Here is a 16,656-nt window from a genome sequence, read left to right on the forward strand (position 1 = left end):
CTTTAAGCTCAATTGACCTGTGGCATGTGAATCCTGCCACCTACACCACTTGTCACGCAGTCTGAAATGGCTCCCAATTGTGAGTGCCAATTTCAGGTCAGACTGTCAAGGCATATACACCAAACTGGTGGTATAGTCTACAACTAGATTTCACCAAACCAGTAACACATGTGCACTCCTGATCAATCTTTTAGTCTTACCATTTAGTCCCAAACAGTCCCTTTAGGCCAGAGGTGGACAAACTACGGCCCGCGGGCCATATCCGACCCACGGGACTGTCCTGCCCGGCCCTTGAGTTCCCGGCCAGGGAGGCTAGCCCCCGTCCCGTCCTCTCCTGTCCCCACTCCCCCACAGCCTCAGCTCGCCATGCCGCCAGCGCTCTGGATGGTGGGGCTGCGAGCTCCTGCCGGGCAGTGGGGCTGCGAGAGCTGCCAGCGTGTAGTAGATTAAATTGCTCCTCATAGGAATGTGCCACTTACAGAGCACCAGGACTGGCAGCTGTAAGTAGTACACCGTAAGTAGCACATTGCTACGGGGAGCAATTTAATACAGTACACCCCGGGTAGGGAAAGCTGTGGCTCCCCAAACAGCCTGGCCCCTGCCCCCTATCTGCCTCCTCCCAGCCCCCCTCAGAATCCCTGACCCATCCAACCCCCCCTGTTCCTTGTCCCCTGACTGCCCCCTCCTGGGACCCCACCCCCATCCAACCCCTCCTGCTCCCTGTCCCCTGACTGCCCTGACCCCTATCCACACCCCTGGCCCCCGACAGACCCCCTGGGACTCCCACTCCTATCCAGCTGCCCCCTGCTCCCTGTCCCCTGACTGCCCCCCTCCCCGGGATCTCCTGCCCCTTATCCAACCCCCCCACTCCCTGCCCCCTTACCATGCCGCTCAGAGCACCAGGACTGGCAGCCGTAAGTAGTACACCGTAAGTAGCACATTCCTACGGGGAGCAATTTAATAACTACACCAGCCCTCTATACAGTTTTGGAACCCCAATGTGGCCCTCAGGCCAAAAAATTTGCCCACCCCTGCTTTAGGCTCTTCAGCCTACCTTGCCACCCAGACAAACTGGACTTTGTGATACTGGTCACTATACCAAATATCACATCTCATTAAGTTACTCCCAACCCCAAAGGGTCCGTCACTTATTCCAGGTCAATGGATACTCTCAACATCACACCAAAGACAATGCTGGCAGCCAATTTCTCTAGTAAACAACTAAAGGTTTGTTAGTTTTTAAAAAAGGAAATGAATTATTGAGAGGTTAAAGCAGGTAAAATACATTAACAGGTGAGTCAAAGTTTATAAGTTTACAATTCTTAACATTTCATTAATCTGCTAAATTTCCAAAAGTTCCTCAGGGTTACCCAGAGTAATTCTAGGGATCTTTGTCCACTTGTTCAGTATTTCACCCTGTTAGCATCCAAAACAGTTCAGAGATGCATGATCGATCGCTGAATCCATTCTTATAGCGTCTTTCCTGGGAGGGCAATCTGGCAGGTGTTTTCATTCACAGCATGAACTCTCCTTTTGCTGATTAAATATAAACAAAGTCTCTGAATTTCCATTGTCGAACACAGCAACGCATACTTTGAAGTTAGCGATCTTCTATATTTCCAGAGCTCCATTCTCATGTGATGAGTAAATGTAATGTAAGCACAGTGTGATAGCCAGGAACAATCCTTCATTAGTTTTCATTGTTTACACATCAAGAAAATTCTTATCCAAGTATTCTCACAAAATTTTTGATCTAGGATTAATTAAGTACAGGGATACACATAATGTAAATCGACAGCAATCAACAGTTTGTAGATAAGTGAAGACCATATCATTCGCATTTCCTTTGAAATAAATTAACAATCAAGTGAATTAGTACACTTAACGTTTCTTTGATAATCTCACACAGGCGAATTGGCCTATTGCTCTGACTTGAGCTGGCCTGTCAGCCTCACCCCCACACCCAATTTTGAGGAACATCTTGCACCATCCCCCTTGCCCGATATTTTGGAAAACTTTAGAACTATCGAACATGAGTCATGCTGTTCTAGGACTTCTTTCTAAGTGCATACAAGTATAATCCTAGGCCTGTGGGGTGTTGCCTGCTGAATTGACACACATTGTGTCTTTTCTTTATCATTGTTTCTGAAAGCTATTGGATGGGACATGAGTGATTGTAACCCCCACTGCCCACACACCTCTTACACCAGAAGTGACCTTACTACTTGAGTGTGGAGTGGCATTGCTGTGTTCTTCACAGTTTCTTTTAGCTTCTCTAGCCAGGAGAAAGCAGCACTGGAGCAGTGACTGTCCAAAAAGACTTGTTAGGGCTGTGGTGGGGGAAAAAATGTCTCTTTGCTACCAGAATCCCTGCTGAAATCCCTGCTCCCAAGCATAGCCATCCCACTAGCATCACATGTCACTTTGACATCACTATTCAAAACACAGATGTACAGGATTCTTATTTGTGCTTGTTACTTGTTAGTACGCTGGGAGTGTCTGTGTGAGGAAGAGGGAGAAAGAAGGGCTACAGGACTGAGCCAGATGTCAGCTGTTTGAGTTTCTGCCGGCCTTGCGTTGAAATAGGTCATTAATGGATATCAGAATATGGAACGAGAACAAAATGAGAGAAAGCACTGGAATGAAACTTTTGAATTCTTTAACAGATAGGACATACTTTTGTTAATGATCTTCGTTTTTGGAACAGCACCCTCCTCATGCTTGATAGATTATTACTTCTGGGGAAACAGACAATGAAAACTCAGACTTAATAGGCACTGCTGATCTATATGGCTAACGGGGTGAACTGAAAAACAAGTTAATATAGTTCTCATGTTCAGTACATGTTAGTTGGCTTAGCAACAGTATTCTTTACAATGGGCCTCTAAAAGATAACTACAGGCAGCTTATCCTCCTCATGCACATTCACGAAGGCTTTGTTAGTATTAAGCATTCGAGCACTGTTTAAACCTTACTTTTGCCTGTAAATGGCCTTAAGATTATGAAAGGGAAGCAGTCTAGCGAACAGACATATGCTAAAAGAGTGTAGAATGGAATCCTGTAATAGAGGAAGACGGAATTTGTTATGTACCAGGAGGTAGCCTGCTCTGCCTACCTGATGTTAGTGTTAATAGTCTCAATACAAACTACTGTGATCTAGAGGAGAGTGAAATACATTGTAAATCAGGATATGCATTAGGTATAAAAATGATCGCTTTTAAATAAAATCAGTATTGGTTGTATCCCCATCTCAAGGGACTCAGGGATAATAATTATATAAAGCAGTGGTCACCAAACCGTAGATCACAATAGACTGGTCGATCCTGGAGCCTCTGCCAGTCTATCACGATCTCTGGCCACTAAAAGTCTGGCGGCACAGCAGGGCTAAGGCAGGTTCCTTGCCTGTCCTGGCCCTAAGCCACTCGTGGAAGCGTCCAGCACGCTCCTGTGGGGGCAGAGTTCTCTGCGTGCTGCTCCTGCATGCAAGTGCCATCCGCACAGCTCCCATTTGCCGGGAATGGGGAATTGTGGCCAATGAGAGCTGTGAGGGCGGTGATTGCAGGCAGTAGCAGTGCACAGAGCCATGTGCTCCCCCCCCCCCATTAGGGCCACGGGGGCGTGTTGGCCACTTCCAGGAGCGGCGTGGGGCTGGGGCAAGCAGGGAGCCTGCCTTAGCCGCCCCCTGTGCCTCCAACCAGGAGCCGCCTGAGGTAAGTGCCACCCTGCAGGAGCCCACACCCCAACCCCCGGCCTTGAGCCTCCTCCCAGAGCCAGCACCCCAGCCCTGGCTCCCCCTCCCAGAGCCAGCATCCCATATCCTCTTCTGCACCCCAACATTCTGCCCCAGCCTGGAGCCCCTCCTGCACCCAAACTCACTCCCAGAGCTGAAAGTGATTGAGGATGAGGAAGAGTGAGCTAAGGAGGGATGTGTGGATGGAGTGAGTGGGTGGGGCTTTAGGGAAGGGGTGGGGCTTCAGGGAAGGGGCCGGGTATATCCTGGGTTGCACTTATATTCAAAAAGTGATCTTGTGCATAAAAAGGTTGGAGACCACTGATGTAAAGTAACAGTATATACTTCATTGTAGTAGAGAGGAATGTACCATAGGGGGAGTATAGAATATATAATTTGTTAATTCCTTTATAATTCAGTTTGAGAAGGTGAAAATGAGTGCATTAAGGGTGGGTCACTTGTCATGTTTGTAAGTAAATGAACAAAACACACCACCTCAAGTCTTTTCGGCGGCAGAAGGGGTTACTGGATCATTCCATTCTGAAGAACAACCCTTAATAAGACTAAAGCAGAGGGGCTTAATGAAAATGACTTGTCCTGTGGGTAAAATTTTCACAAGCCCTTAAATGTTTTACCAGCTTAAGTTCTATTTTCAAAGCATTTAAGTCAATGAGACTCAGGTAGTTTCAATGGGAAGTAAGCACGAAAGGGCTCGTCTACACACAAGCTGTATCACTTTAACTATACTGGTACAATTAAAGCAGTTCAACCCCCTAGGGTGAACATAAATAAGCCAGTAAAAAGGTCCTTTATATAAGAGAAGGAATAAGATGTATGGCATCTTTGTAAACAGAAATAACTGCATTTACACTAGGGGTGGTACCAGTATAACTATTGTGGTTTTGAAAGGAAAAAAAACCCAAAAACCCCTAATAGAAATAGTTATACTAGGCCTATGTTGTTTAAGTGCTTTTGAATATTTTTATCCAAAAGCTTTTTTTTTTTTTTTGGTCAGCTCCATTACTGACACATTGTGTGTTTTGGAAAAAGCATGACTTGAAAAATAACTAATTTATTAGAGCCCGCCACTGACAGTGATTTGTAAAAATCTGATTTTCTGTGAACTGTTAATAGTATTTGCAATGGTGGTAGGGGTTCTTTAGATTAGATACTATCTAGCACTGGACCAAAAACTGTAGGGTGGGGGTGGTATTTTAAGGATTTTATATAGTCTGGTATGATACAATGATTTTTTTTTTTGAAAAGAATAATCATTTGCCTTAAACACTGCCCTGCAATGTTAGAAACCCAGACATAACAGCATTGCACCAAGCACCAGCAGTTGGAATGACCTCTTAACAGAAATTGCTTTAAATCCACTAAGTAAATGGCAAAATGGTGAAAAGTAAACTTTTCTATTCACCAGTTTCACTTTAATAATCTCTGGTGGTGTTAGTAGCACCACAAAATACTTTTCATTGTGACAGCTTCCTTTTTTAACTGAAGCCTTTTATCTGTTCGTTGAGCAGCAAGTTAGACATTCTAAAAAATAAAGTGAAAAAACAAGTAATCAGAGCCACTCTTGATCTACTTGATTGACTGTTGTGCTCTTTGAGTTTCTGTTGCCATAAATTATTCTGTATTCGCCCCTCAATAAATAAATAAATCAATACAATCCTAAACTCCACGTGGTGGTGAAATTTCAGTTAAATGTCTAACACAAACTTTTTTGTATTGTCTTGTCTTCATCTGGTTATGCCACAAAATAAAGAACATGGAGGCTCCACTGGATTGATGGATGTTTTGATACCAGTCTAGAGTGTTTGTTTAAAACTGTTGAGAAAACAAGTTGAAAATATATAGGGTATTCACTATTTATAGAAGCAAGTGCACATATCTAGTTAGGGGTTGGGGGAGGGCTACAAAAACAGAACAGAAAAATCCAGTGAAAAGCAGTACTAAAAATCTTTAGTTCTTTATTCCTGTGATCAATATTGAATTAATGGTAAAAATCAGAAGGAGCAAGAATTCCTGGCCCCACTGCTAAGATTGCCAGTTGTAATGTTGAACCTGTCCTGCAGAAACTTGATTGAGACGTCAGCTACAGTATTAAGAGGCAAAAAACCAAAACTATCACTGCACACCTAAATTGGATTAAAAAGGCTGTCTATAAACAGAGAGCAAACATAACTCTAATTCTTAGTAGAAAATTCTGACTCTACACCACCATGTTAACATCACCAGATTCTCAAAAGAGCCTAAGACACTTTTTAAAAAGCAAGCTGCAAGAGTATATCCTGAACATTTGTAGTGTGGTAGTTGTGTAGGGTAATGTGTTTCTAGGGTATTAGATAGAATATTGTTTTGAACATACTTTTAGTCATTGGTTACAATGTAATCTAATTATAATAGAGATGATCAACAACTGTAGTTCCATTATGGACTATCTGTCTTTAATTTTGTTGAAACTCAATGACCTTTCAGTCCATAGGAGTTTCCTACTTCAAGAATTTAAACTGATGGGATGTAAACTTTAGAAATAATATTATATTACTTTATAGCTGAAAATCAGAAAATGTAGAAAATTATCTTCAATCATTCTGTTAAATCCACAAAAACTTTAAAACTGAAATGTCTTTAATATTCTTTGAGGGGTCTGTGACCCCACAACTGTTCTTGTATAACATTTTCTGTTTAAATAATTTAATTAAGGGGGAGGGGGGAAGTGGATCATGAAATAAGGAGTAGTTGTATAGCTACTCATTTATTTCCTGATGTAACAGGGTTTACTGAGTAGCATTGCAGGAAGAGTATGTTTATGGTTTTCTGTCATAAGGGGTAAAATAAAGAATAGCCTCATAAGTATGTTAGCTAGATAGGGACTCCAGAGCTTCAAGATCAATGAGAATCATGGTTTTGTTAACTTCATCAACATGTTCATTTTTTTCAGCTCCATGTTCATGCATGTCTTTTAATCCGGAAACAAGAAGGCTGTCCGTAGGTCTAGACAATGGTTCAATCTCAGTAAGTACATATAAATAAGATTTCCCATTGAAATACTTCCCTTTTGAGAAGTATGTATATATTATTGTGCTGAGGAATTTTAATTAGCATTGGCTAAATGACAGATTAACATTGATCCTAGCTACTAATGACACTGACCGCTCTAGTGCAGAAAACAGAAGACCCATGACAAATTTCAAACTAACTGCTATATAAATTTGAGCTGGGTTTAGAGGAATTAGGCAACTAAACAAATTGTATGGGTTTACTTGTCCAATAACAAGTTTTTAATTTACCAACTTTGATCAAATTATTAATCACTTGTGCTAAATTGGTCTCTGAACACAGCAAATGGGCGTAAAGTTACTCTCAGATCCATATGATGCATCTCAACTCATACAGTTAGCTCTTTATATGTAATATATAGCACTGTGCCAGAGCACTGTACAAAGACTGGTCCTGGTTACCCTTTTGTTAATTCAGTGTTATGCAGGTGTAATTCTCCTTTGTGAGAGAGAACTTCTTTCCGTGGAGTCCGTTCTGATTTACAGCAGTGTGAATGGGTCCATTCTCCTTTCAGTAACTTCTGAGATATCCCCATGCATGTAAAAAGAGCAGAATATTGAAGCAGAGATCTGCCATGTGGATCAAAGGGCCCCCTGTTGCCATTTGATTGTAATTATTATGGAAACTGTTACTTGGGCATCTGACTAGACTAAGAGATGTTTTTAGGGCTTCAGGTGGCAGTGTTGGTCAGAGCAGGAGCGGTGCCAGGGTTTTTGCTGCTCTAGGCGGCAGCGCTCCTCCTCTGAGCATTCGGTGGCGGGGGTCCATTCCGTTCCATCTTCGGGGCACTTCGGCGGTGGGTCCCAGAGCGAGTGAAGGACCCGCCTCCGAATTTCCACCAAAGACCCGGAGCGGAAGGCCCCCCCCCCTGCCGAATTTCTGCCGAGGGCGGCAAAATGCCACCCCCCAAATCCTGCCACCCTAGGCGACTGCCTAGGGTCGCCAGCCCTGGGTCAGAGGCATTCTGTCATTCTTTCAAATGAGAATCTTGGTACCGTTATCTGTAGCTTTGACATTTCATGGTCAGACTATTGCCATGTGCTTTACAAGGGGCCATATCTTAACATTGATTTGGAAGCTGGAACAAGTGCCAAAGTTAACTTGCCTTCTTGGTAAGCCTGGTGTCCTATAGAGAGCACATGGCCCCCGTGCTTTGGGACCTGCCCTGGTTACTTATGAGCTCTCTGGTAGGTTTTAAGGTGCTGGCTTTGACTTCTAAAGCATGAAATGACCTGGGAACAGCCTGCCTGAGACTGCATCTCCCCATTATATTCTGCTATAGCTGCAGTCAGCAGAAGTGCTGATGCTAAATCCTCATTAATCTAATAAAGAAGGAGGGGTTGACGGGGTATTTTCTATAAGGGCTTCATGGAAGCCTCTCCTCCAGTCTGATTTAGTTTGCACTTGTCTTTCAGCGCACACTGTACTTGTTTTGCCTGGCCTTTGAGGAAAGGGACGGGGTTAATATACTTACCAGCATAATGGAGTGTTGGTATTTTTGCTCCTGCGTGTGTGAAAGGGGGAGCTGATAGAACTGTGTTTTGCATTTGTAATTCTAAATAATTGATAGGGCACTTGGATCCTCTAGGAAGACACATGTTATTTATTGTAAAGAAAGTAAATTGAGGGAAAATATGCTGGCTACAATCTCTTAGATTGTACGTTATTGGGTTTGTTTATATACACACAGATTCTATTCTGTCAGGCTATTTTTTCCTTGTGTTGGCCCTTTAAATGCTCTGACAGTACCAGCATCTTATACTAGCAGCAACAGCAAAAATCACATAGCATACAGATTTTTTTTTTGTAATATTCCCCCAACATCTGAATTAGTCAGGCATTCAGAGGAATATCTGATTGCTAATGGTTCAGAAAGCAGCAGTTATGTTCTAAAATAATTCTAAAATATAGAACAAAATTTCTGGGAAATAGTCCAAGATAACTAACTTTTGACTCAAAGTCCAGACTATTTCAAATGCATCGGTACAGGGCAGTGAAATGCTACTTTCAGAAATCAAGGAAATGTGTTAAAATAATCTCTCTACATGCACTTTTAAAATGAGACTGATTCCAGTAATATGCCTGGCATTTTGGTGAATGGGGTAGTGCATTGTAAGGAGGAGGATGTTTGTATATAGAGAGGCTGCATTACCGTCAAAATCAGTAGAGGGACAGATTTTTCACCAGAGCTGGTGAAAAAGAGCTGGAAGACTCGTGGCTGAGATGAATTACTGTTATGTTTCCATTTAACTTAACCTCTAGCTAAAAGTTAATTAGAATCATTCACCCATTTGTCATGGAATAAAACAAAATGGATGATAAACTTCCCTCCTTTTGCTGCTAGAAGTGACACAAGTGGTTATTTTCAAACTTTATAACTTGTCAGCTTGGAAGTTTAAATTTATAAGCAGAACCTTTAGACAAGATGACAGATTATGTCTCACGATTGATTTTAATCACCACTGCCAGATTGCATACTTCCTTAGGAAATGGTGGCACTTAAAACAAAATCATGTTGTATTATTTTTTTTCTTGTGCTCCCACTTTGCAACCCCTTCCCCAAATCTTGGCCTGAAGTTGGGAAAGCTGTCTTTGAAGAGTACCTCTCATTCCATTGCTCACTCCAAATCTTCAGGGCTATTTCGGGTCCCTTAGAAGCCAAGGGACTTTTCCCTCCAAAAAGAAACTTTCTGCTTCAACATGAAGGAAAATTAAGCTTTGAAGGAGATGCCAGTCTCCCATGCAAGTGGCTGTGAAGAAGAAACCTCCCTTTTTATAAAGGTATCTTAAAAGCTCTGCCTTCCTTAATGGTAAGGACATTTATACACTGTCACTTATTCTCCTACTATTCTTGTTGCAAGCAAAGATCTTGCATGATCTCACGGCTTGTCTTCATGAGCTCCTAATGCATAGCAGGCTAATATGTGCTAGACTTATACTCCCGCTTGATTCAAACTCGGCGTTTGTTTGGACAGCAAGCCCTCAGTTGGGCCTCAAGGAAAAGATCCCATCAAACACCCCGTTCAGAACAATGACTCTTTACCATCAGGAAGAATTGATCTTAACATCTTCTATCATTTGCTCCTGCTAGATATTTAGAGACTTAGTCATATGGCGCACTTTCAATGTCTGTAACTGAATAACTCATGTTGGCTTGCTCACCCAGATTGTCAGTTAGAATATCTCTTTCCTCAAGAGGCAAGAAGATTAAATCATAGTTTACGTCACCCTCCCAGCCCGTTGATCTGATTCGTATTCTGTACAGAATGAGTTACTTCAAAACTTGAGATTTTAAACTTTATTTTGCTTCTGGAGTATATCCTGTGAATTCTACTCTGCAAACTAGATCACGGAGACTGTTTTAAACCCAGAATGAAAATCCTACTTCAAATCCAAACTCTGTGCAGCAGCCCCAACTTTTTCTGCATTTTCTGAAATCTTTTAATCCTTAATATCCTTAATCCTGAGCAATATTTCCCAGTTTAAAAAAACCCCACTTTGATCATCTTTCATAATGTCCCTTGGGGGATAAACAAAATCTTACTGTTGACTATGCAATTACAGTTATCTTTTAAAGACCCTTCATCTTTTTCTAATCCTGAGGCCAATCTGTTTACCTCTGGGGGAATGTACTCGCTACCCCACTCCAATAAAAATGCTGTCAGACACCCTTTTAAATAAGAGTCTAAAATGGAACCTACCTCTGGATATCTGTGTCCAAACTGTATAGTCTGTCAAGTGGGATTATGAGATCATTGGGCCAAAGCCCATTTTTTCTGCCTCTTCTACAACACTGAGCACCCTGTTAGTAGCTAACCTAAATAATGTGTGAGGATAGTAGACTCTCAGTCTGCTCATTGATTGTCAAGAGAGTACTATTAGGATGCCTATGTGGCCAAATTCAAGATTTTCAGATGGGAAAAGATTAAAATTCACAAAGGATATTACTTTAATTAAAATTTTGAGGGAAAATATTGGCCTCTCTATCTCAACTATTATTCAAAGGTTTAATATGTGGCAATGTTGATGCCTATACTGCACCAAATAAGACAAAATCATTCTTGCCTACTCAAGATTCTTCTCCCCAGTTCATGAAGGCTTTTGTAGTGGATCCAGCACTGGAATAGGCTTCCAAGGGAGGTTGTGGACTCGCCATCATTGGAAGCTTTTAAGAACAGATTGGGCAAACATCTATCTGGGATGGTCTAGGGTTATGTGGTCTTCCCTGAGCGCGAGGGGCTGGAATTAATGACTTCTCAAGGTCCCTTCCAGCCCTACATTTTTATCATTCTGTGACTGACTAAATAAGTGTATCTAGAAACAAATCAGACTGACATTTGAAGGGTTCATCATAGCAAACAGTGTAGGTAAAAGTCTAACAGACTTCTGAAGAGGCCAATTACCTTGCCAACCAAAAATTTGTTTATAGCAGCAACTTCCATCCTGATAGGCAATATGTGTAACCAATGTGGGCATTCAGAATTGTAAGTGGATGTGGAAGAACTCTTTATTTAAACAAACAAACAAACAAAAGCTTTTGTTTACAACCCATTGTTGCTAGCCACAGAAGAGCAACAGCCAGTTATCTTGGGGTCCATCTTTGTCAGATGTATCCGCCTCTGATTTAAGTAGTGATAGGGCTAATCCAAATGCATTTCCCTAAACACACACACCCCGAGTGATCAACTAACTGTTGTCAATTTAGTTTTTTTCCAACCCCCCCTGTAAATTCAAACACCACTTCTAATTTCAATTCCTGAGGAAAGTACTGTGGAAATAACCCTTACAATTTGTGGCAGATGTGTTCTGAACTTTGTGGGTGACCTCTATCTTTATGATGGACGGAGCCAGAAAGTTGTCTAACAACAACTGGCAATCAATTGCTTTGACAATAGAATCATATTCCATGAAAATAGCAAACTTACATTTATTTTTAATATTAATATATATATATTTATATTTATATATGGTTAGAAAAATGAAAATTTACTTTTGTACAGTTTTTAGAAATGAAATCCAGTGTTCTCAAAGTGGAGACTAAACAAAACATATAGGTGCAGTAGGCATGAACTTCGTGAGCAGGGCGCCCTATATTAAAATACTTGTCCATTGGAGCAACCAATTCAATCATTTTTGACAAGGATAGGGGAATGAAAATGCAGTAAAAGAAAACCAATGGTCAAAAGGGGGAAGGGAAGCAGAAAATAAAAAAAAAATGTTGGGGAAACACCCAAGAATGTATAAAGAAGAGAGAATACAAGGTAAGAATGAGATGTAGCTATGGATTTTGTATGGAAAAGAAGAAAAGATTCAAAACTATGGATTGTGTTCAGGTTAATGGAACATTTTTTCTTATACATTGAACCTCCTCTTTTTAAGAAAGGAAAGGGGGGAGGTTAAAGTTTGTGTATAATGATAGTTTGTCTATTTTATATCTCTGTGTTACTAGCAAATATCTATCCACAATGTATTAAAGCACAAGTAGGTAATCAATACATTGGTAATCCTTATTCCACTTTCACCTTTGCTAGACAGTGACCATATTATTCCCTATACCACAACGCCGTAATACTTTGTTACAAAGCGTTTGAAAAGTCTTTCACTGAAGACTAGTGATTAATTGGTAGTTAGGTAATATGACCATAAGGCAAAATTGGAACTAGTTATGGATATACATTGTATGTATACCACCTTACTTCCTTTTGGAAAAATGTGGAAGGTTAATTTGAGGTGGGTGAAGACAGTGATGAGACGAGTTCACATGTTGCTAGTAACATTCATTCACCTGCACATGTACTAATGTTATTATATATGCCATCATGTGCTAGCAGTGCCCCTCTCCCATGTACATTGGCCAAACCAGACCGTCTCTACGTAAAAGAATAAATGGACACAAATCGGACATCAGGAATGGTAACATACAAAAGCCAGTAGGAGAGCACTTCAATCTCCCCGAACATTCTGTAACTGATTTAAAAGTAGCTATACTTGAACAAAAACGCTTCAGAAACCGACTTAAAAGAGAAACTGCAGAACTAAAATTTGTTTGCAAATGTAACACCATTAATTTGGGCTTGAATAGGGACTGGGAGTGGCTGGCTCACTGCAAAAGCAGCTTTGCCTCTCCTGGAATTGACACCTCCTCATCAATTATTGGGAGTGGACTACATCCACCCTAATCGAATTGGTGCTGTCAACACTGGTTCTCCGCTTGTGAGGTAACTCCCATCTCTTCATGTGTCAGTATATAATGCCTGCATCTGTAATTTTCACTCCATGCATCTGAATAAGTAGGTTTTTTACCCACGAAAGCTTATGCCCAAATAAATCTGTTAGTCTTTAAGGTGCCACCGGATTCCTTGTTTTTGTAGATACAGACTAATATGGCTACCCCCGATACTTGACACTATTGGGTATGTGACTGGGATCATTGTTGCCACACTAATGTAGCTACCTCTGGTTCAAAACCCTTGAGTGCATGCACCACTGCAGTGTCATATGGAGCTTTAAACTTAAAGGTTAATAAGGTAGGAATGTTTAACTGTTACACATTGTGGCAAGTAAAGCTGATTTTTTTTTTTTCAGGTAACGTCAGGAAAGTTAAATAACACTTCACACCAAGGAACCTTGGTCTAAATTAATATTCTTGTAAAGCACTTGATGCTTTGGTTAGATTGTTAGGATCTTTAGGGCAATAACTAATCAAAACTAACATTAATGGTGGAGCAATTTCTTGCTGCTCTGCAGGCGAAAATGTCAGGGTGACCTTGGGCTAGAAATTCAGCGCACTTAATAGATTTGTTACCACTGTTAACTGTGCTCTGAATTGTAGTCTGCTGGTGCCAGGGGATAGCCATTGTGAAATGATTAGAGTAAGGGAACAGTAGGGTGAAGTAGGGCAAGTCAAGAGAACGCAATTATACAATTATAATTAACTTGCCAAGGAAACCTACAAACATAAAACACTTGCTTTTGTGCTCTGTTGCTGCATAAACTGGTAAGACAACCAGTCACATTTCATTTCTTCAGTCCAGTGTTTGTAGCCTTTGACTGACAGGCTGTAATATTCATTAATCTGACCTCAATTTTAGTGGATCATATCCAGTGCCTTGGTATAATGGCCTCTTTTAGAGGAAGATTGCTCTGTTACTATTGTGAAATGATTGTCTCAGAGCCATTTTACTGTAGGCTGATTTTGGATTAAATTGGCCACCATTTTAAAGAGTTAACATAGCCCTATAACTACTTCACAGTGAGATCTGAGATGACCTTGGTTATTCCGTGAAACTTGGAAGCTATAGGGAAACATTGGCTTTTTTTAAATAACTACCAGGTCTCTAGTCAAAGAATGGCTTTTATTATTTTTTATATACAATAGACTTTTCTTTACAAATAGATTGCAGTACTAGTCATTCGTTCATTGTTTTGGCAGTTCTTGCAAATTGGATACCCCAGTACTCTGTGGCTTTTAAAACTTATTTATTTTAAACATTTTTACTTAGCCCTGGTCTACACTGGGGGAATCGATCTAAGTTACGCAACTTCAGTTTCGTGAATAACGTAGCTGAAGTCGACGTACTTAGATCGACTTGCGGTGGTGTCTTCACCGCGGTGAGTCGACTGCTGCTGCTCCCCCATCGACTCTATCTGCGCCTCTCGTGGTGATGGAGTACAGGAGTCGACGGGAGAGTGCTCAGGGGTCAATTTATCGTGTATCGATCGCTGCCCGCCAATCCGGCGGGTAGTGTAGACATACTCTGAGTCTCATTTTTCCCCTTACTCTGTGCTACCTTCATCTATTTCAGTTTCTGTGATCCTCTCCCCTTTCACTGAAGTCACAATAAGGATGATTTTTTCCCCAGTGTCACTGTTGCTCTTTTCTTCTCATGAAGTCTCTCAACACTTGCTGTCTTGTGCATTTTTAGCTTTCTCTCACTTGCTCCAGAGTGTTGACTAAGCCTGTACCCATTTCATGCACCTATTTCCCTATGAAAGGACTCCATGAGCTTCAGCCCCAAAGTTATGCCATACTGCTTGAACATGTCACCTTCACTTGTTTTTTGTCTAGTTCAGTGGTCTCCAAACTTTTTTGATCGCGCACCCCTATCAGTAAAAAAATTTTTGAGCACGCACCCCCTGCCGCGCCAAAGCAAAAAAAAAATGCTGCTTCTGCTGCGCACCCCCAAGGATCCTCTTGCGCACCCCACTTTGGAGACCACAAGTCTAGTCCATTATAAGTCACTTTTTTAGTGTCTGTTCCCACCATCAATCTGAGAATAAATTCATATGATCCTACCACAAAGCACAAACTCTGAGATCTGGGTATTAAGCCATTGGAATCCAGTATCACAAGACTTCTATCTGATTCTTTTAATTGAGGCCAGTTAGTTTCCCGTATTTTGATCTGTTCTTCCTCAAAACTCAAGCAGACGAAGGACACCGGTGCTCCCTGTAAATACTAACTTGCATGGGGTTTGCCGCTCTGTGCTCCAAAGGCTGGAGACTGTTCCTCAGGTTTTATTGTATGCTGATATTTTCATAAATAGTTCTTAGCTGTTAATGTAACTTCTGTTGCTTTTTTAAATCGGCACAAACCTGAGCAACATTGGGAGGCTGACAACCTCCTCTGATGTGAATGCTCCTGTAACTGGCAAAACAAGTGCTCGAGGCTGAGGATCCAAACCACTCCTCCTCTCCCATCTAGAGAGAGCTTGTAATAATTCATGGCATCCCACATACACACAGATGTAACTGTTCACAGCCTCGTGTAAACACCAAAAAAGGAGAAATATTAGTTTAAGGATGGTACAAAGGGATATAGAATCACCAGTGGGATGAAATTAAGCAAAAGGAAATATGGCCTTAATATCTGTGAAAACTTCCCAACACACAGATCTGTTGAGATTTGAAACTAGATGGAACACAATGAGGAATAATCTAACACTGGTAAGGGGTTGGACTAGGGCTGTTGCGTCTCTAAATTGAATTACAGGTACCTGGGTTCTGACCTATTTTTAACCAGAAGAGGGCAGTAGTACACAGACACACACCATTGAATTGAAGCCCCAGTTGGCTTGAGAAACTAAAGTACTTGGGATGCACTTGATCCCAGGTCTCCCATTCTGTGGCATGTTGTTGGCTAATAGCTAAGTCATTAACTTGGGCCAGCTTGCTTTTAAATTTTTTGGTTGCCACTTTTCCCACCTCCATTTCATTCAAAGTCACTATTGGGCAGATTGCAAAGGTGAAATACTCTGGTAGTAGTGGAATTTAATAGTCATTTATTTATTTTAAGGGAAACTATTTATTTGTATTGGACAATAAAATTCTAGTTAATGTTGGATTTGAACTTGGTAGAAAATTTATATTTTATGTAAATTCAAATAGAGCACAGATTTATTTGCAAATATTTCACATTTCTAAACATTATTTTATTTTTACAGGAGTTTATTTTAGCAGAAGATTACAACAAGATGACACCAGTCAAAAGTTACCAGGGTAAGAAATGCAATCAGTCTTTGTTAGCAGAGTTATATTTTACATTTGTTAATGTCATCAATTGCTTTTTAAAAAAAACAAACCTTTTTCTCTTTTGCAGTAGAAGGGAGGAAAGTGTTATTTCCTGTAATTATTGATTTACTAATATAAAACCTTGGTTTGTCATTGGATTGATACTATACTGTGTTCTGAGATTACAAGAGTGAAAAAACAATGATTTGAATTGTCAGACACATAAAAAAACATAAACTGTTAAGCAATAGTCAACATGGTTTCTGTAAAGGGAAATCATGTCTTACTAATCTATTAGAGTTCTTTGAAGGGGTCAACAAACGTGGACAAGGGGGATCCAGTGGACA

General features: G+C 40.9%; 1 protein-coding gene across 4 annotated transcripts in view; it reads left to right on the plus strand.

Annotated features, from left to right (window-relative positions):
* Positions 1-16,656, plus strand: part of WDFY2 (WD repeat and FYVE domain containing 2) — a 121,914-nt gene that overhangs the window by 70,951 nt on the left and 34,307 nt on the right. For 2 of the 4 annotated variants that reach the window (XM_065594198.1, XM_005287096.4), the window contains exon 3: positions 16,243-16,297. In XM_065594198.1, coding sequence (XP_065450270.1) covers positions 16,243-16,297 — 55 coding nt within the window. Of the gene's footprint in view, positions 1-6,680; positions 6,755-9,376; positions 9,581-16,242; positions 16,298-16,656 lie in introns of all 4 variants that reach the window. The other 2 variants (XM_065594183.1, XM_065594173.1) reach the window with 2 other exon arrangements.

Source organism: Chrysemys picta, chromosome 1, assembly GCF_011386835.1.
Source record: "Chrysemys picta bellii isolate R12L10 chromosome 1, ASM1138683v2, whole genome shotgun sequence".
NCBI classification, from domain to species: Eukaryota; Metazoa; Chordata; order Testudines; family Emydidae; genus Chrysemys; species Chrysemys picta.